Source organism: Schistocerca serialis, chromosome 4 (assembly GCF_023864345.2).
Source record: "Schistocerca serialis cubense isolate TAMUIC-IGC-003099 chromosome 4, iqSchSeri2.2, whole genome shotgun sequence".
Classification (NCBI taxonomy): domain Eukaryota; kingdom Metazoa; phylum Arthropoda; class Insecta; order Orthoptera; family Acrididae; genus Schistocerca; species Schistocerca serialis.
In genome coordinates, this window is record NC_064641.1 from 823,104,273 (window position 1) to 823,124,756 (window position 20,484).

Consider the following 20,484-nt stretch of genomic DNA (forward strand, 5'->3'; position numbering starts at 1 on the left):
ATGAAAAAATCCAAACAAGCTAATTCTCTTGCTGTTTTATCCTCAAAGTCTTATGCCAAGTTCATTCCAGATACCAAAAGTAAATGATTAAGATGTCTATGTAAATACACAGTACTTTTGCTGGTGATTTCTTCCTACTACTCACGTTATGACATTCAAAATTTGTTGTGCATTTAGAGGCTAGCCTACTCCGTACCACAAGCACCTGACTTTGGGCGCTGTATATGTTGGCGCCAAAAAATGTTGTCCTGCGCATCACTTCAGTCTGCCCGATAAACATCTCTGATCCACATAAAATAAACTATGGGCAAAGACCACCATGTAAATGTTTTCAAGGTTTGTTGTGCTTCATGTGATTATGTCAGTTGTACACGAGGTCTAGAGAGTGGCTGTTGCAAATCTCATGTCACAGACTTAGTGCAGAAAGTTCGATCTGCGGCATGGATGGTAAAAGGAAAAGAGCGTCAGGAACGAGTGTGACGCCTGTTATAATTTGTGCGCTTGCTCTACCCTTGTCAATGCTTCTTTGGATTGGAAATATTGCCATTTCGTTCTTCATGTCCAGCGCGGAGAGCGATCCATACAGCGATGGTAGAATTTTTTTCAGCGCCTGATGGTGCCTTTTTTCCCTCTTTTAGTAGTCTCCCCGTTTTTACAACTGGGTTTTGAATAAAATTTTTAAATACCGGCTGTTTTTCGTGGTGGATGAATGTAAGCGATTTTTATTTTTGACGTTAAGCATTTGCTTACCGAAAATTTTAGGAGTAACGACGTGTACACTGCTCAACTACACGTATTAATTGGTATTTTTAATATTTTTGACTGTTTTGCACGTTATTGATTCATATACAGCTGCCTCGAAACACTGTTGTTTTGATCATTATAACGACTAAATACTTATTCTTTTTCCGCGTATGCAATCCAGCTATAGATCTACGCTCCTTTTCCAGGCAATGATTTAATTGAATTATTATAAGCCTATAGAATAGTACACCTGTTGCCGGTTATCTTGATTGAAGTCGTGATATCCCAAGTGGTGCCGACATTATTATACCACTTCAATAACATTTTTTGAAGAAAACATAAGTTGAATAGCTAGTAAAGTATAATTTTGTTCTTGATACTTGTTGTCGTACTCTTGATATACTTTTAATCCCAAACTAACGGAGGTTCCACATACATGCATTGGGACAAAACTTTTGTATACAGTGCATTTGTACATTTTTATGAATTTGTAGGGATCTAAGAACTTTTTAATTCTTTGAACTAAGTCTTATTTGAAAATGCAGTAAATTATTGCGTTTCAAACCTGTTTCATTTCACATCAGATTATAAGGGGTAGAAAGTACATTGCATGTGAAACGCATACCTTGTTGCATGAATGTCCAAGAAGTGATTGGCATAGGTCTGGAACTAACAATATTAAAGTGGTTTGGGTAAATCTTGGAAAGCAGTAATCAGTATACCTCAAGCTGTGGTAGAGATCAACTCACATTAGCCCATTACTTTTTATCACTGTGTTGCTTGTTCTGTTGTAATTTAAATGAAGTTGATACACCTCGTATATGAACCTGTTTTATCCATCGCTATAAGTAGGCTACCAAAAAATTGCTTTCAATGAAAATAGAATAATGTTCACACCAAAATCTGTTGTACAAAAACAGTTTTGTTGTCAAGCAACATGCACTTTCTGTAACAGTATCTACAAAGAGAGAGTATGTGTGGCTACAAAAATTTCTACTTAGTGAACTTGAAGTACAGAATTTAATAATTAGTTTTGTGTCAAGAGCACAGCAGTTTCTTTTTTACTATTGATATAGGAACATCAAAGATGTGGTTGACACTCGTAAAACTACAGTTGGATCTTGAGCTTTTGTAGGTTTCCAGAAATTCATGTGTTAAGTAAGTAATGATACTAAGAAAAAGGTAGGCCACCTACACAGGCACTGAAAGGCAAAATCTAAGTCACAATTCAAATTCTGGATCACTTCTAATTAGTAAGTTAAAGATAGGAGCTAAATGAATGTGGTTTGGTTGAGATTCTCTCAACAATTATGCCACCAATGTTGTAAATACTTTCCCATTCCAAAACTATAACAAAAATCTTGTGTGGTTATGTTTACTCAAACTGAATGATGTCTTTTCAACTGGGACAAACATTCTCCTTATTACCTGACATCATTCTAAATTACAGAGGCTGGACAAAAATATGGAAACACAAGAAGAAATGCCTCCTTGAACATAAATGCAGATGCTAGCCAAGCCTGCTGATTGCACAGTTGTATTTGACCATGAACTTCCGCCTGTGCAATGTCCTCAGTATGTTGCAAGTGTCCGTCATTGTCAGAACAGTGTTTTGTGTAATTGTGTGTACATTATACTGGAGCCAAGATATTTTGAATTCTGGGTGCTTCTGTAGCCAAGGGAGTTAAAGCATTTGTGTTTCAAGAGGCACCATATTGAAGATTTACACAGCATACAGGGAACCAGGAAAAACATCATTCACTAAGTCTCAATGCCACAAGAATGTGTGTTGAGTGATCTTGACAGACAGTCATTGAAGAGGATTGTGGTGAAAAGCAAGGGGATGGCAGCTGAAAAAGTGACTGCAGAACTGAATGCCACACTTGCAGACTTTGTCAGTGCTAAAACAACACAAAGGAAGCTCCTTAAGCTAGAATTGCAGCATGAGATGGAATACTAAAACCATTCATCATGTTGGACTGGTTTTGTGATTACGAGGATAAATTTTCACATCTCCCCTGACCTCCACAACCACCAGATCTCAATTTTTTGATCTATTGTCGTCTAGTTTGGAGAGAAGGGTCTGAGATGTGACTCTCCACCTTGCATCATCATTAGCTGGGGTCGACCGAAGCGTCCGATCCCACCCGTCGGCTTTGTACCGTGACATAAGGCTGTTGTGGCGTGTGATGTCACGATGGCGCGGAATTTATTTCTTGAGTGGCGTGTTTGTAGGTGTCGTTTTGATGTGATCGGTGGTGCTCTCTGGTGGTGAGTTAGGTGATGTTTTTGGTTTAGTTTGCGAGTGTGGCGTCGTGTGTGAATTTTGCTAAATTGCTTTTTTTATGTCTTTGGTAGGTATGGATATGACTGACAGGGTCAACAGTTTTCAGTTTTTGGCTATGATGAGGGACAGTGCGTTGTCTCTAGTAAAATTTCTTCAACTATTCGGATTTTTGGATGAAGTCATGAAGTGTTCAGTATGTCGTGAAATAAATGAGGCTTACTTAAAGTTCCGGCGTCTCGGACCAGGTACGGCTGTATGTGGAGATGTCATAAGGATAACAGGTAAAGGGAAGTGTTCGATGCCAATCTGTGGCTGTGAATGTTGGTATTGGTATCGGGAGATGTTTTTGAGCTATATAGGTCAAGGGAAGTGTTAGGTCCTAATTTATGGGATCGGGAGCTGCTGTTGAGCTATATAGGTCAAGGGAAGTGTCAGATTCCAAATGATATTGTGTTTAGTGGTATTTGGGGAGATTTGTAATGTCAGTTTTTTTCATCATTTTGCGTGGTTTTGTATGGGGGTGGGTGTCTAAATTTGTTTATATTTAGTTTGTCCCCACCCAAACACCCCCTATTTCCCCCGCTTGTCTCGTTAGTGTCATTAGGCTTGTTGTGGAATGTGTGTGTGTTTGTTTTTCGATGTATTTTTGTTCTCATAATGTGTACGTAAATGTGCCATATTGGAATTGTTGTTTATGGCCGTTTCCGTCATAATTGTGACATCAAGGGTCAAAGCAGATGGGCGGGATCGGACGCTTCCGTATTTCCATTAGCTGAACTGGCCACTATTTTGCATGAAGACTAATATGAAATTCCCTTGGAAACCATGCAGGGACCTGTGTTTATATATTCTGAAATAACTGGAAGCTGTTTTGAATGTCATCTGGTTTCCTGCTCTGTATTAGGCATGATAAAGTGTTGAGTTTTTGGTGTTTTCACATTTTTGTCTAATCCTATGTGGGTGCTACTAAGTAGCTTATAATGCAAGTGTGTGAATTCCACAGTTATTGTTCTGAAATGGAATATACTACATAACCGTCTCTACACATGCTATACTGACCTATTGTCCACCCAGTTCCAGTAATGTCATTCTTTAGCTTGGAGATGCACCTAAACATCTTGCCATATGCCACTGCTCATACAGAGTTTTTCTGGAAACAATTGTAGCCTTGCCAAATCTGTTTTCCAGCATAATCCTTCCATGTTATATTACCTAGAAAACTATACAAGGTAGGAAGGGCAGGTAAGAGACACTGGCAAACCTAATTTCTAAGCCATGTTGTAAAGCAAACTTAGATATGTCTGAAAGTGAAAGAACCACACACACAATATAAATCTGTCAAATTTTCTTTGTTTTACAACTGCATTCAAATAGAAATTTTGTAGTAACAAATGCAAGACGTTAAAAAAAAAAAATTGAATGTAAAGCCGACAGCACCAAGTGCTTGCTGGCCAACATGCTGTGGCATGAGAATTTGGACAATTAGTTTTGCTATTTATATTTACACTTTGATCCAATGTAATAGAAATGCAATAGACAGCTTTCAATAAAAACTTCATTCTGTGCTTATTTTTATTTTTCCCCTCTCCCATGTACCTGGCATACTAAGATACATGAAAGTTGCTATGATATTTAAACATTGTCTAACTACATAGAATTAAAAGACGCACAGGATGATTATTCCCTCTATATGGAAAATCAAAAGACATACATGTTATACGGAATGAGGTTGAGAAGTTACGTTTCATACAAATAAAAATTTACACTATTATCACTATTTTCCTACAACTCACAAATGACAAGTCATCTGCCGCTTATTTGCAACACAAAGCAGGAATTATTTGATGTTAAATGTTGACTACAGTGTTGGCCAAATAAGAGAAAACAAAGGGGATTTTTTGACTTGGAGTCTCCAGTTTTTATCTGCTCCATTTTCACTGCTCTGTAATGTATCAGGGGTTAAAAAACATTAGTGTAAGATAGTCTTATGGCATTGTTGGCTACATCAAAGGCATTAGGGAATTAGCCCTTAACCACTGTCCTGTCACTGTTGCCTTTAGTGAAACACTGCCTGAAAAAGCTGTACAAATATTCAGTCTGATCTTGATAATTTGCAAAGTTTTGCAGCGAGTTGGCAACTTGCTTCCATGTAAAGAACCCAGAAATTGTGCATTTCACAAAACAAAAAAAAGGAGCCCAGTATTTTATGACAGCAGTGTCTCTGAGTCACAACTGGAATCAGTGAACGTGTACAAATACTTGGTTATAACAATTTGTAGGGATACTAGAGACCAGCCCTGGCTTCCCACTGGTAATGCTAGGTATGCCTGGCCAGGATGCCTTATCCTGTAGCAGTAATAAATTATAAACATAAACCTTCCTCATGAGTCAGTCTGTTGTTGATAACTGTATCAAAATCCATACAGTCAACTAGTTCCTTAGATTAATTTTCAGAAACAGGCAGAATAACCTGTCAGGTGACTTTAATTTATAATTTGTGCAGATGAAACAGAATGATTGGACAACATTGGTTAACTACATGTGGTAGATACTGGTTGATTGGTGGGAAGCTAAAAAAAATGCAGTCAGTTTACAAAGGAGGTACCTATAAAACACTCATACGGTCCCTTCTAGAATATCCCCCCAATCTGTGAGGCCCATTCCTAATATAAGCAACGAGAGCTATTGAATACATGCAAAGAAAGGCAGGAGAAATAGTCTCAGGTTTGTTGGCCACACTGGTGAGTGTCATGGAAATGCTAGTAAAACTGTACTAGCAAACACTTGAGGAAAGATGCAAACTATTCTGTGAAAGCCTAAATACAAAGTTTCAAGAACCAATTTTAAGTTAGGAACCTGTTTACTCCTCCTGTAGGGATCACAGATACAATTTTACAGTAGTTGCAGGATGCACAGATATGATTAACCTATCATTCTGTCTGTAGTTCATATGTGACAGCAACTGGAAGAAGCTCTAATAACTGGTACAATGGGAAGCTTTCTCTGCCTTGCATCCCACACTGTTTTGAGGTGTGTAGATGTATAGATGGGATCAAGACTGTGGACATCTTACATGGCGGCATCCCAGACCCAGACAAAGTCAATAGGGGGTCGACAGAAAAGTCCGATCCCATGCGTCAGCTTTGACCCGTGATATAAGGGTGTTGTCGTGTGTGATGTCATGACGGCGCGGAGTATGGTTTGTGAGTGTGGCATGTTTGATGTCATCGTGTTGTGGTTTGTTGTGCTCTCTGGTGGTATGTTTAGGGTTTTTGTTTGTGTGGTGTAATGGGATCAGTTTGCTTTTGCTCATTATCCAAAATTGTTAGTGTCGGCTGTGTTTGTTGTGGAATTCGTTTCAGTGAGTTAACGATTTTGTGTGAAGGTTAATTTAGTGTTGTTCGCTGTACATCGTGTGGTAATTTTAGTAAAATTAATTGGTTGTTGTTTTTGTTCAAGAATGGATATGACGGATAAAATTAACAGTGCGCAGGTAAAGGGAAGTGTTCCATCCCAATGTGTGGCTGTGTATGTTGATATTGGTATCGGGAGATGTTTTTGAGCTATATAGGCCAAGGGAAGTGTTTGATACTAATTTATGGGATTGGGAGCTGCTGTTGAGCTATATAGGTCAAGGGAAGTGTCCGATTCCAGATGATAGTGTTTTCGTCGTTTTGTATGGGGGTGGGTGTCTAAATTTGTTTATATTTAGTTTGCCCCCCACCTAATAACACCCCATTTCCCGCACTTGTCCCATTAGTGTCATTAGGCTTTTTGTGAAAAGTGTGTTTGTTTTTCGATGTATTTTCGTCCTCATAATGTGTACATACCGACTTTATATGCGCCATATTGGAATCGTGGTTTATGGACGTTTCCGCCATATTTGTGACGTCATGGGTCAAAGCAGACGGGCGGGATCGGACGCTTCCGATTTCCCTCAATAAGATTAAGATCAATTGGCACAGGGGTCCCTATGACCAGCTCATGGCCATGGTGTATCCCCAAATGTTACTGATGCAATTTTAGAGTGGTGGAGTGATGCTTTGTCTTTTTGAAAATACAAGTCACCTGTGGTGTGCTATAGGTGAACACGCGGATATACATGATTGGACATTAAGCTCTGATGTCTTTTACTGGTGAGAAATCATGGCAGACCTGTCAGTGACTCCATTCATCCTGTGTAAACATCTCTCACATGAGAGTATTATAGCCACATCCCTGAATGATACCCCTTATGTCAAACAGAACACACTGTTTTGTGTGATTTTCAAAATACTAAAGCCCTGCTATCAACTACTACCAACAGTGGTTCATCAGTCAAGGTGACCAATCTTCAAACATCTATTCTCAAGGCAGTTCCTGTGCCTGTGATAATCTCTGGAGTAATGTGTGATAATCAGAAATTTGTAACACAGAGTGGGTGGGGCACTTACTTGCACAGTCATACCCAGAATTGGTGCTTGTGTCACAGTATAACTATGCTATCTTTTATCACCTGACACCATATATATATTTCTCGTAGCCATGTATGGTGAGCTGCAGTGCACTGAATACTATGGAGGCAGCCTAGATATTGGTCCTGCAGGGAAAATTGTTACATCGTAGTAGTATATTAATTGAAATAAATATTTAAAATTATACATTCATTCCAACATGGATCCATCTCTTTACCTTTCATGGACAGTGCTGTAGTAACTGTATCACATAAGCGTTCTTTATAATCTGACTCAATGCTGGCAATCTGACATTCATCTTCCTTTCTCGCCCATTTTTCTGAATGCCGTAGGTATTTTCCTGATGAAGTGAAAGCATGTGTCAGGAAATACATTGTGCAGCATCTTGGCCAATAATTCTGAGATGAATATATCTTATTGGAAAAATACTGTGACAGCATATCTTATTATTAGGTAATACATGGTATATGGATTGGTGACTGAGCAGCTCCTGCTTCTGTAGAGACTTCTCCCCTGTTGCATCCCTTGACAAAGTGTTGGCATTGATCTGTCATTAGTCCATTCTCCTTGAAAGCTCCAAGCTCCTCTTTCAAACAAATATTTCACTTTTTCTTCCCACAGGATGAAAGGTTTGTGCATCGAAAGCACTCCAGCCAGCAACATTACACAAGTAAGTGGCCTGTATTCTGTTCGTTGCCCTGCCATTAATGTGTAATAGCAGTGTTAGAAATTCAAAAAAGAACAGACTGCCAAACATGTATCCAGAATCAATATTTTGCTCTGAAGCAGCATGTGTGGTTGTTAGAAGCATCCAGGCAGTTTAAAACTGTGTGCCAAATCAGGATTTGAACCCAAAATCACACGTGTTTTTCATCTGAACTCGCATGCACAACTCTCAAACTGTTGTCACAGCTTCACTTCTGCCATCACCTCTCACCCAGTTTACAATACATGTAATATAATATTGAGTGCAGGAATGGTTTGTGCATCAACTGCCCGCACATAGGTAGCAGTGAGAGAGAACACTCAAGTGACAGAGCAAACACACCCACACTCAGTTAGTTGTAAGAGAGGAGGAAAATAGGTAATCTGTAAAAATCTGGAAGCAACTAAATCTGTAGAGAGTATTTCAAGTACTTCTTGATGATGCAAAATGTCACCACAATATTGAAGCAACAAGACACTTTTACTTGAATGCACATATTTTGTGAATAATCTGGTACTGATGAGAGCTATCCTTCTTACTGATAACAACTTGTCAAAGCACTAATATCAGTATTCTGTGAGTAATCTTTTTTTTTCCCACCATACTGCAAATGTTACATGTGTGGACCACTACCATCCACTTTGAGGAAGATGGGGCAGGAAATGAACCACATTCTTTTTAATGGAAAGATCCTGACATCACAATATAAAACAAATCTCTTCTCCTTCCATTCTTATTTTGCTTTCTGGATTGCTGCACTGAGAGAGAGAGGGGGAGGGGGGGGGGGACAGTGGTTAGCTCATTGGATTCACATTTGGGAGAACGAATGTTCAAATCTGCATATGACCATCGTGATTTCAGTTTTCTGTGATTCCCCTAAATGACGACAGGCAAATGCCAGGATAGTTCCTTTGAAAGGGCACAGCTGATTTCCCTCCCCATCATTGAAACAGTCCGAGGTGTTCTGTATCTAATTAAGTCGATGTCAACGGGATGTAAATCCTAATCTTCTTTTCTTCTAAGTTTTAAGGTAGCTTAGAGGTCTGCCCATCCCTTGCTGAAGTGTGGCATATCATTGTATAATTAGGGCCAGCCAACTGCCACTCTCTTCTTTCAGGATTGATTAAAAAAAAGACAGGGAGGTAATGACAAGGACTTCTGAAGTCAATTATTTTGCATAAACTATTACAGTGAAGTGAATTAGTTGTGGAAAGTAATGGTAAATGTGCAAAAATTCTAGTTGTTTTTCTGTTGACTGATGCAGAAGATCTACTGACTTCAATAATTAATAAATTTGGAATAATAAAAAGCCTGTGGAAAGAACAAGGCACATTGAAGCAGAATAAATCACTAGACCTTTTCACCATATAGGTTCAAGAGCTGACCTCGTTTCGACTTAATGATCCCATTCAGCTTAATTTTCTGTGACATCTAAATATAAGTAAAACTCTGTTTTGTGTTTGTATTAGGATTTGGTTTAAGGAAAAGTCACTCAACATGTGTATAATGACTATTATGACGAGTTCTTAAACCACTGTAGTGCTGCGCATGTTGGGTTCATTGAAGAAAGAAACACTCTTAGGTGAATTATTGAACCTGTAGTGCCCTCACTTTTCTGGAAGATCTGGATAGGAAGTTTTCCATACATGCAGTAGTTCAAATATGTGTATTTCAATACTGAAAAGTCGAATGGTAAATACTGAAAGTTAAAAGGGAAAAAAAAAGTCTAAATTGGCTTCGCATTTGTAATTTTTCAGTATCATTATCGTAAGCCCTGATCTTCGTCTTCTTTTTCCCCACAGTGCTTTTCCAGTTGCAAAATTGGAAATGGGAAGTATGAGGTAAAAGAATCATTTGTAAAATTTTAAATTTATGGGGATATTTTCGATTCAGAAAAATAATAGTAAGAGAGTGCATTTTTTTAAAAAAATTGTTTGAGATTTGTAGGTCTAATTTTAACAGTTACCTCATAGCTGCTAAGTGCTCTGCATCTTAGGATGAAGGTGTTCATGAAGCTGTTAATGTGGAAGAGCTTTAGTGTTGGCCGTCAGACAGACAGCTCATGTCATTTACAATTATTTGTAGATTGTATCATTACTATTTGTGAGTTTGTATTGCCTACTTAAATCAAGATACTAAGTCACCATAGCACTAGGCATGAGGCTAATGGCAAAGGTATAAAGAAGTAATTTTGTTCACAGCGTCTGTGACAAAGCTGCAGAGAAACATATTTATAATGTCCAGATGGTCCCACAGTACATAACATTGAATATTATTTGCCTGTCTGCAAAGTGCATCTTTCTCAACTACAAAGAAGCAAATGTAATATTTGCAATTTCAAAAAACCTAGCTTGTCATTAGTAACAAATATAACTTTTTGAGTACAATATTAGAATAAATTTTAATTCTGATTGTAAATAATGCCAATGAGATTTTGAAGTAACAACGAAATTAAGTATAGAACAGTAGCTTATGACAAATGCCTATCTTATGTGGCAGGAAGGCAGAAAGCCCTGCAGCACGTATGGCACACTTCACCACTATACAAAATTTTAATGGAATACATTTAATGTATTGATAAGTACATATTTCCAGAGCTAGTAAGGGTTGCAGCCATGTGTTAGGAGAATTATGAGTTGGATAACACCCGTAATCCATTGTGTAAGAGCCACAGTTAAAGAACTGTAGTCTTCAGAGTTATGTGAGCAAAAAGTTAGGTAATTTATGTGAACACTGCTCCAAATGCAATTTTAATCAGAAAATAATTTTCTGTTATCCTTGCATTCAAAATGCCACGCACAATTATATATCTATCACTACGGAGAGGTCTATTTTGTAACTTTAGTGTGTTTTCCATTGACCAAAACAAAGTTTTGTTTGAATACAGAACAGTTCCAATGAGACTGTGTCTCACCAACATTGTGCTTGCAGAATAAAGTCCTTCAAACATTCAGTTATGAAACAATTCATATTGGATGAAATTACTTCTGAACAATCCTCATTTTATGCATATGGAATTAGACATTAAGATCTAAAATGTGCTGAAACAAGCTGTGAAAAAAGAGCTAAAATTGGAGCAGACTGCATAATGGGTTGCTGGGGATTTTGAAGAAATTTCACTTCATCATTATTTTCCGGTTTAATAGCCATAAATTGGGATACTGCTACAATTAGCCATTGTACACCTCAGTACAACACTGAACTATTAACAAAAAAGACACTAAGCATTAATAATAGATTATTTGTGTTACACATTCTACTGTGGCAAGATTACTTTTAAGTGAGTAGCTATGTGGGGTGGAGGGAAAGTGTGTCTGTCTGCAGCAACTATTGCTTTGTTTTTAGTTCATAAACACATAATAAATAGCATGAGGAACATTCCCTGTATTCTATTGATAGAGTAACTTTGTATGTTTTAGATGGTCCTGTGATTCCTCCTACAAGATGGCTTGCATCAGTAGTGATTCCACTGACAGTAGCTGCTTGGGGACTTCGTAGGAAGAGCTTGGACAGAAGTGGTGCTATATTGGGTATTCCTTCCAGCTGGCTGCCATCTGTAATTAAATTTATTAGCGTGTGTCATGATAGATCTCTCTGCTTATTTCTGTCTCTGTTCTAGGAGTAATTGTTGGATTTGTGCTGACATTGACTAGTTACTGCTTCTTAGCATGCCTGTTTACATTTTTTGTGACATCTTCAAAGGCTACAAAATTCCGTTCAGAGAGGAAACGCAAACTGCAAGATGATTTCAAAGAAGGTACTATTTGTTGTTTTGTTGTGTAATGCCATTAGTTGAATTTGATCAAAAACTGTGTTAACTTGGACAGCAAAAACTAATGACAACGGTGTATATGGTCTCTCGCTCTGTAGTTTTTGAGATGTTATGGTAGATATTTTGTAAGTTATGGTAGTTTTGGATATAAGCCAGCAATTTTATAAGTTAAGGAAATACCTTAGTAGGGTGAAGTATCTGTTGTAGATGCTAATTCATTATGGGGTGTTAATGCTTCACTATATGCTCAGTAAACTTCTTTTTTCTTTGAGAAACCTGTAGTTTTCCAGTAATATTATTGAGATGTTGTTTAGCTACTATTTTTATTGCATACTGACACTTGTAGGCATAATATTGGTATGTATGTATGTATGTATGTGCAGTGGTTTTTTTGATTGTGTGTGTAGTATAGTGTATTGACAGATAGACAGGCACTTGAGAGTACAAGATATCCAAGTAATTTATGGAAGGAGTCACAAGGGAGGTAATTTACAACTTACTTATTAAAATCTGTGCATTCCAAAATTTCCTCCATCCCACAGAATTTTTTTCTGCTTATTCTTATTGTATATAAAGTAAGAAAAGAAGAAATTTATACTTAAAATAAAGGAAAGGTAACCAATCACCTCACATCATTCACATGCCACAGGCGCGTGCATTTGGGTTTCTTTGTGGTCTTGTGTTTGAATGTTTGTGTACGTCAACTAGAGAAAGAGCAAGAGCTCAGATGCTAGTATAAATACTGTTTAATTCCATTTACAACTGTGTGTTTGTATGCACCGCATGTTAGTCAGTTATAGGTGACTTTTCTTTATTTTACGTATTATTCCATCCAAGAATTTTCAAAAGAAGAAATTTGTTTCTCATAACAAGATTTACATGTACGGATAGAGGACCTAGCTTATTTGCTATGCAAATTTGCTTCATTCATTAATTTTGGTGGAGTTTAACAATATTTTTCCTGTACAGAAGCTAGTTATCTCTATTGATCTTATTGTTTTTGAGATGCTGTCACTGTAGAATTGTTGCAACAACTGTACATTAATTACTAACCCTCCATGTTACGTAAGTTCTATTAGTGCTGTATTGAAGTCTGTTCTCATATCCTAGTCTGCACAACAAGCAGCTGAGAAGAACTCCTTCGAGGGATGAAGCGGGGTGCAGGGAAACAGTCCTTCTCCTCACTCCCTTCTGCCTTGTGCCTGTCCATTAACTGTGCTGCTGACCTTCTGAAAAATATACCCCATTAGGAGATGTGGTTGTCAGCCTTGTAATGTGTCATTCTTTTACAGTTCCTTTCTATTTTTATTTACAGCTCCACTATCAAAGGGGCGAATTCAAGTGAAATGTGGCTACAGACATCACATCCTCATTAAAAACGAGAAATACATGAAGAAATCCTACAATTGGCTATGTTTTAACTGAATAAAATGAAACATTTTAGTAGTTGCATGCACAGTGTCAGTACTAATGAGTTATTGATACAGCAGTTGCTGATAGCATTACAAAAAATAAAGAATTTCAGTGACATTTTTTTCAGAAGTACCAGTGCGCAAAAAATTTTAAATGATTTAATATATCTGTATTGCCTGAATCTCCTCAAGTCAGTCACAGTTCATGAAGTTGCATTGATGAAAATGTTTCATGTTACTATCCTATCTAGATTGTGTATGTCACTCCACTTGCAGTCACATTCATGCTGTGCACATTCTTGTTGGCTATGGACTGTATTATTTTGTAATCAAGTTTGTGTTCTGTTCAACTTGCAGGGTGTTACTTTTTTGTAATGCTGTTCATTGAAGTCCACAAATTTGTCTTACACACATCATATTACTGTTACTATATTTTTAAATAATACATGGAGTGAAGATTCACTGTATGGCTGAGGAATTTAGCAGTCAACTTAATGTAAACAAGACTGAAAATGTAGCTGAGCTTTTGGACACTGTGTGTTGAAGCTAACTGATATAAAGAATGGTTACAGTGTCCTAACACTGGACAAGGGATTGGAACAAGTAGAATGAGTGAGAGGAGAAAGAAGCTGGGGAGGGGAGGGAAGGGTAACTAATGGGTGGGAGGGAGAAGCCACAAGGGAATAAGACAAGATCCTGAGATATCAACCATGGCATAGGCAGGAGGAGTTGCATGTACTACATAATGAAACACAGAAGTCTGTTAGATAGTAGATTAATTGAGTGCAATTGGTTTGGCCCTCCAGGGGCTCATGGCTCTTTCATGAGTTTTTGTATGATGCACATGGGGCCCCGAGCTATTGCGGCTCATTCTTCCTTACTGGGTTGTATTTCTTTCCTTGTGTTCCTCCCTCCCATCCTCGCTCTTTGCCCTCTGCCCCCTCCTTCTTCCTTCTTCCTTCTCAGTGTTCTTACTAATATCGACTTGGCCATCCACCTGCTTTCTTTCTTGTATTCATTCTGGTTTTTGTTCCCCTTGCCTTTTCTTCTACACCTTTCCTCTTTGATTGTTTTGATCCCCTTTGAGGTTTGACTTCCACTTCTAAATTTTCTCTCTGTAGTGTGAGCCATTTGGGGAAGAACTCCCTCCCTAGCATTTACAGCATGGGTTCATGTTGCATCTCCTTCCCCTCTTCCTTCCCCACTGTAGGCCCCTTCCCCCCTCTGTAGCCACCCCTCCCTCCCCTATCCCTCCCTGTCTCTCTCCATCCCTGCCTCCCTCCCTCCTCCCTGCCACCCTCCCTCCCAATAAGTCACCAACATGTGTAGCCAGTCCGTGTGGTGGGGCTGTTATGCATCCATCGGCAGAGCCCCCTGAGAACACAAGGATCTCACTTCTGATATCTGAGCTGTTGCCTCAATGTGCATTCCTAGGTGTAGTTGCTTGTCATTCTGGAGCATTGGAACTCTCAACGATGGCTGCTGTGCAAAACGGCCCTTGCTGTGGCTGGGTGGCACCAACAGCCCCTGATCGGAGTCAGCAGAATCAGGGTGGATGCTTTCCATATGAAATGCATTAGGCTCCAAAAAAAATTGGGCATTCTTCTATGGCCATTTCTTTAGTTGGCAATGGACCATGTAACGCTGCTTCTTATGATCCTGCGTCCTGCCCTTCCCTGGCTACACCATGGGAGAAGGGCAAGGCTTGCTGGTTTGGGGTGAAGCACTTTCCGCGTTACCTGGTCTGTGACTGAGCTGGACACTTTCACCACCTCCAAGCTATTAATTTTTGTGGGAAATATTGAAGACAATTTTGGTGGAGTGGAGTCTCTCAGTAAAATGTGACCGGATGTGCTGTTGATCAAAACTTCTTCTGCTGCCCAACCTGGGGGACCTCATCTTTCAAACTGTTGAGGAACTCCAGACCATTCTGGAATGGCAGAGCATTCACTTTGTTCAGTGTGTTCAGAAGGGTCATAAGGACAATTGTATCAATACTGTTTATTCTGGCATTTGAGGGAGATACCCTCCCAGAAAAAGTCAAGGTTGTGTGTTCACAGTGTCATCTGAAGCTGTATGCCCTGCCACCCATGATGTGGCTCATACCATCCCCTGTACAGAGGACCATCTTATCCCTGTATGGAGGATCCTCTGTAGAATATGAACAGCCACTCCATGAGGGAAGCCCCTGTGTTCAGCTGCCTGTGTGTGTTAATTGTCATGACTATCACTCTTCATGCTTGCCAGATTGCCCAGTTTATAATAAAGAGAAGAAGGGCGCAAGAGTATAAGTCCATTGATTGTTTATCCTATGACAAGGCTCATCAGAAATATGACTGTCTTCACCCTGTGTCACTGACATCTAACTTTGCCCTTCCCACTTTTCCATACCCAGTTCCTCCTCCCCCCACCCTCTCCTCTCCTCTCCCCTCCCTTGCAGTTCCCACACCCTGTCCTCCAGGTCCACTCCCCCACCCCAGGCAGCGAAGTGTCCCCTTTATTTGCCACCTGCCAGTGATAGAACTCCTCCTGGGACACCAATCTCCTCCTCCCCGGATGTCTCTCAGGCCAGAGAGGCCTGCTACCGCAACTTGGCCGTGGGACCCACAGTACATGTGCCCAGAGGCCAACTGCTCTCTCTCAGTTCTGTACCTTGCAAAAGCCTGCTCTCTCTCTCTCTCTCTCTCTCTCTCTCTCTCTCTCTCTCTGTGTGTGTGTGTGTGTGTGTGTGTGTGTGTGTGTGTGTGTGCGCGCGCGCCCCCCTGCAACCTGAGTCTCACGTCTTATTTGTGTTGTCACACTGTCCTTGTTGATGGCAAATGGTGACTCAGCAGTGTGAATGGCTCCAGCTCATTCATCCCATCCCCCCATTTCCCCAGTGAGACCCCATTCCATGCTTATTCAATGGAACTGTAATGGATACTACCATCACTTACCAGAGTTGCAGTCCCTTATTTCCTTTTACTCGGTAGTTTGTATCATTCTCCAGGAATGTCACTTTACTGACGCTCATTCACTGACCCTTCGTAGGATCCTTGCATTCTGTTGGGACCATGTCGGTCCTTTGAGGGCTTCTGGTGGCATTTGCACATTGGTCCGTGTATACACTGTTAGTACATAGATCCCCATTCGTACGACACTAGAAGTGCTTGCTGTACAGGTCCACTTGGATCTGTGGTCAGGGTATGCAATCTCTATCTTCCTCCTGACAGGCCCTCCTTCAGCAACTCTCCCTTCCCTTCCTCCTCCTTGGGGATTTTAATTCCCATCGCCCATTGTGGGTCAGTGCTTTATTGTCTAGGTGATGGCTCCTCATTGACCAGTTGCTTGTGGACCATGACCTGTGCCTTCTTACTGATGGTTCCCCTACTCATTTTAGTGCCTCATATAGCCCTTTCTCTGCCATTGATCTTTTGCTCTATTTCCCTTCCACTGGTTGCCACAAAATGGCCTCTACAATAGTGACAACTTCCCATTGATTCTCTGATTCCCTTCCCACCTCCTGATGACCAGCTTACCTCGCTGGGCTTTCAATAATAGTGATTGCCCTCCCAGATCATGTTTCCACCTTCTTTGTTAGGTTGTATCAATGAAGTTGTTCGTGATCTAACCAGTAAGATAATTCATGCCCGCCAGCATCTGTGATTGCCATCACACCTTGCAACATCTTAAGTGGCACCCGTCCTCCACTGGTCTTATTACCTTTAAACATCTTCACACTAAAGCCTATTAGTTAATCAAACAGAGCAAGTGGATGTGTTGGGGACCCTTTCTCTCTTCCCTAGGTTCTTCTGTCCCTTCGTCATGGGTGTGGGCTACACTCTGCACCCTCTAAGGTTGTCAGCAGTCTTCCATTCTGGGCCTTGCCCCTCTAGATGGCCTTTGTATGGATCCATCAGTTCTTGCATTAAGCTTTTGCGACCCATTTTGTGATAGCATTGGTGTTAGCCTCCTATCCAGCTGCCTTCCTCCTCAGGAAACAGTGGGCTGAAGCTTCTCACTTATATTTTTCCTCTTGCCAGGCAGAATCCTGCAATGAATGGGAACTTATTGTGGCCCTCTCTTCTTCCAATGATTCAGTCCTGGTCCTGATTCCATCCCTAATGAATTGCTTCAGCACCGCAGTCCTCCATAACGATAATATCTCCTCCGGGTGTTTAACCATATTTGGCTTCAAGGAATTTTCCCCTCTCAGTGGAGAGACAGTATTGTGCTTCCTGTCCTTAAGCTTGGCAAGGATCCATTATTCCTTCATAGTTACCAGCCAGCCAGTCTCACCAATGTCCCCTACAAGGTATTTGAACAGATGGTGGCCCATCAGCTGAGTTGGGTCTTCAAATCTCGTTACCTTTTATCTCCCTTATCAGTGTGGCTTTCAGGAGGGATGGTCTTTAGTCAGAAACTGCAGTTCAGCAGACCTTTTCTCAGCTCTTTCATCTTGTAGTTTTCTTTGAACCTTGTAATGTCTATGACACAGCTTGCTGCCATCACGTCTTACATACACGTCATGAGTGGGGTCTGCATGGCCCTCTTGCAATTTTTACTTTTCAGCATCTGTCCCACGCGTCATTCAGAGTTCAAGTAGCACCATTCTCAGCTCTCCACAGAAACAGGAAAATGGCATTCCACATGGCTCAATACTAACTGTCCTTGTTTTTCTTATTGCTATTAATGGACTAATGGCTCCCGCTGGACCATTGGTCACCGTTGTGCTACATGTTGATAATTTCTGTATTTGCACTAGCTCCTATTTGGTGGTGTCTGCAGAGTGACAGCTCTAGGGTACCATCCAGTGTGCTTCTGTGTGGACACTCTTGCACTGTTTTCAGATCTCCCCCCTTAAGCTGAGAGTGATGCATTTCTGTCACTGTTCTACTGTCCAACCTTATCCGGAGCTTTACCTAGACACCCAACACCTATACCCTCAGCATTGAGTATTCATAAACTCCTTCAGTGCCCAACACAGGACAGTCATGCCCCAGTTCCATTTATTTGGTCTTCTTTATGACAACAAGCATACTTGGTTGCCCCATATCCACCTTCTGAAGGTCGGCCGTTTTTGTAAACTGCATGTTCTTCACTTCCTTGCTCCCACCTCTTGTGGTGTGGATTGTTCAAGTCTTCTCCATCTTTATCTGGCATTAGTTCTGTCTTATCTGGACTATGGTTGTCAAATTTATGGATCACTTGCCCCTCCACACTGCTCCTCATGTACTCAGTTCACTGTCATGGTAGCCGTTTAGCCATCGGTGCCATTCACACTATAGTCTGATTAAAATTACGTGATAGTTAATACTTCACGTGTTGGAGCTGGTTTCCTCCAATCACTGCTCAGCATCATGCCTGGTCAGTTCGTTTCCTGTTCCTTGTCTGACACTTTTTCTTGAAGTGTTTGGATCCTGAATCATGGGTGTGGCACTTTTATTTCATATTTCATCAAACATGATAATCACACAACAAACACCCCCCCCCCCCCCCACACACACACACACAATGATGCTAATGAAATACATGTTCCACACACAGCACTCTTAGGATACTTCCGCATAAGACACAACTCGGTGTCATATATGTGGTTACCATAATCACAGAGATTGGCTTACATCGGATAAGCTTCACACTGCATTGTGTGGAACCAAGTTTTTGAAGGCTGCATTCCATCATTGTGACTGGATGAATACAGTCGAAAATATAACATCTTGATTCAGTGGTTGGCATATTAACCTGCCACGTTGAAGTTTGCAGGTTCAAATCTCATCAAATATCATGAAACTTTTTTGTTTCTAAATCTACCCAAAACAGTTTGATTATCAATTAATTGGTTTAAATGTAATTTTTTATTTCTAATTCTTTGCCATGTATTTTCATCATTGTATTGACTTTTTTACTTTCTCTTATTTTCCTACCTATCAATCATTTTTTTGGTCTGGATTCTGCCTGTGTTGTTTATAATGTACATCCAAATGCCAACGAGGACTGCTCATCAGTTGGTAAAGCGGCAGGCCACGTAGCAAGTGACAGGCTGGTTTCAAGTAAACAATGATAGCAACAAATTGCAGTTTGCTTTTAGTGCTGAAACTGAACATTTTCTGTTTTGAGTTTGCTTGTAGAGATTAGCTTTAATAGCCATGAACAAAAAAAAAAAAAAAAAAAAATAGTGATTTCAGCTGCAGATTCTTAACCACCACTTTTTCGGATACATTACACATCATGAGGCTGTGGTTAGCTTAGGACATGAGTGTAAATTACAGGCTACAAAACATGTCTCCTGCCACAATTCAGTAATTGGTCACTTAAAATCAGCTGTTGATGAAGCATCTAATGTTTCCGACATATCTCATGATGGCCACTGCCCACATTGCTGCGCGTTTCACATTAATAGCATTAGTGAAGTGACTTGCTGTGTTTGTGTGTCACCTATAAATGAGCAGTAGCTGGTGACTGATGTAGCAACACCACAGTGGCAAATGACACATGTCTATTATCAAGTAATATTAAATGGACTATAGCCCTGTAGATATTTGTCTGTTTGACACTGAGACTGCTTCCCTTTCGTTGTGGTGGTCACAACTCCTGGTTTCTTACATCATCAATATCTGTTCTTCCTCTATTCACCCCGCCTTTTCTGTTCTTTTCACGGTTGCAGGAAGTCGCCACCCTGCTGCCTGCTCTCGGGGGAGTTTACTCTTTGAGCTCTGCCTCACTTCTCTCTTCTGCCATTTCCATCTCCCCTCCTTGTCCTCTTCCCATATTCTCTCCTTCAGGCTACTTCTGTCATTTTCCCACCACCCCTTGATCTCTACCATCCATGACCTTCTCACTAATCTTGGCACTGCTGCTTGTTCGTTTGATTTCCTATGGGCCCCTGGCCATGTGGGCACCCCAAGTAGTGAACTTGCTGATCATCTGGCTGGTGGGTGTGGGGGGCAACAACCTACTCCCATTCTCCATGATCCCTCTAGGGGTGAATTTGTGGCTTTACGTCAAATCACTTTTTGCTCAATTGTAGGCCAACTCTTGGGGTAGCTACCCCCGTGGTCTAATAAACTTCACGCAGCCAGGGAGACTCCAACCATATGACATTCTTCCCCCCACATCTTCTGGTGGGA

The 20,484-nt window shown here is 40.4% G+C and overlaps 1 protein-coding gene across 2 annotated transcripts in view; it reads left to right on the top strand.

Annotated features, from left to right (window-relative positions):
- Window positions 1–316: 316 nt before the first annotated feature.
- Window positions 317–20,484, top strand: part of LOC126473417 (transmembrane protein 19) — a 90,488-nt gene continuing 70,320 nt past the window's right edge. The window contains exons 1-3 of one of the 2 annotated variants that reach the window (XM_050100444.1): window positions 317–447; window positions 11,611–11,721; window positions 11,811–11,948. In XM_050100444.1, the coding sequence (XP_049956401.1) occupies window positions 441–447; window positions 11,611–11,721; window positions 11,811–11,948 (256 nt within the window). In that variant the 5' untranslated portion in view covers window positions 317–440. Of the gene's footprint in view, window positions 592–11,610; window positions 11,722–11,810; window positions 11,949–20,484 lie in introns of both variants that reach the window. The other variant, XM_050100443.1, reaches the window with a different exon arrangement.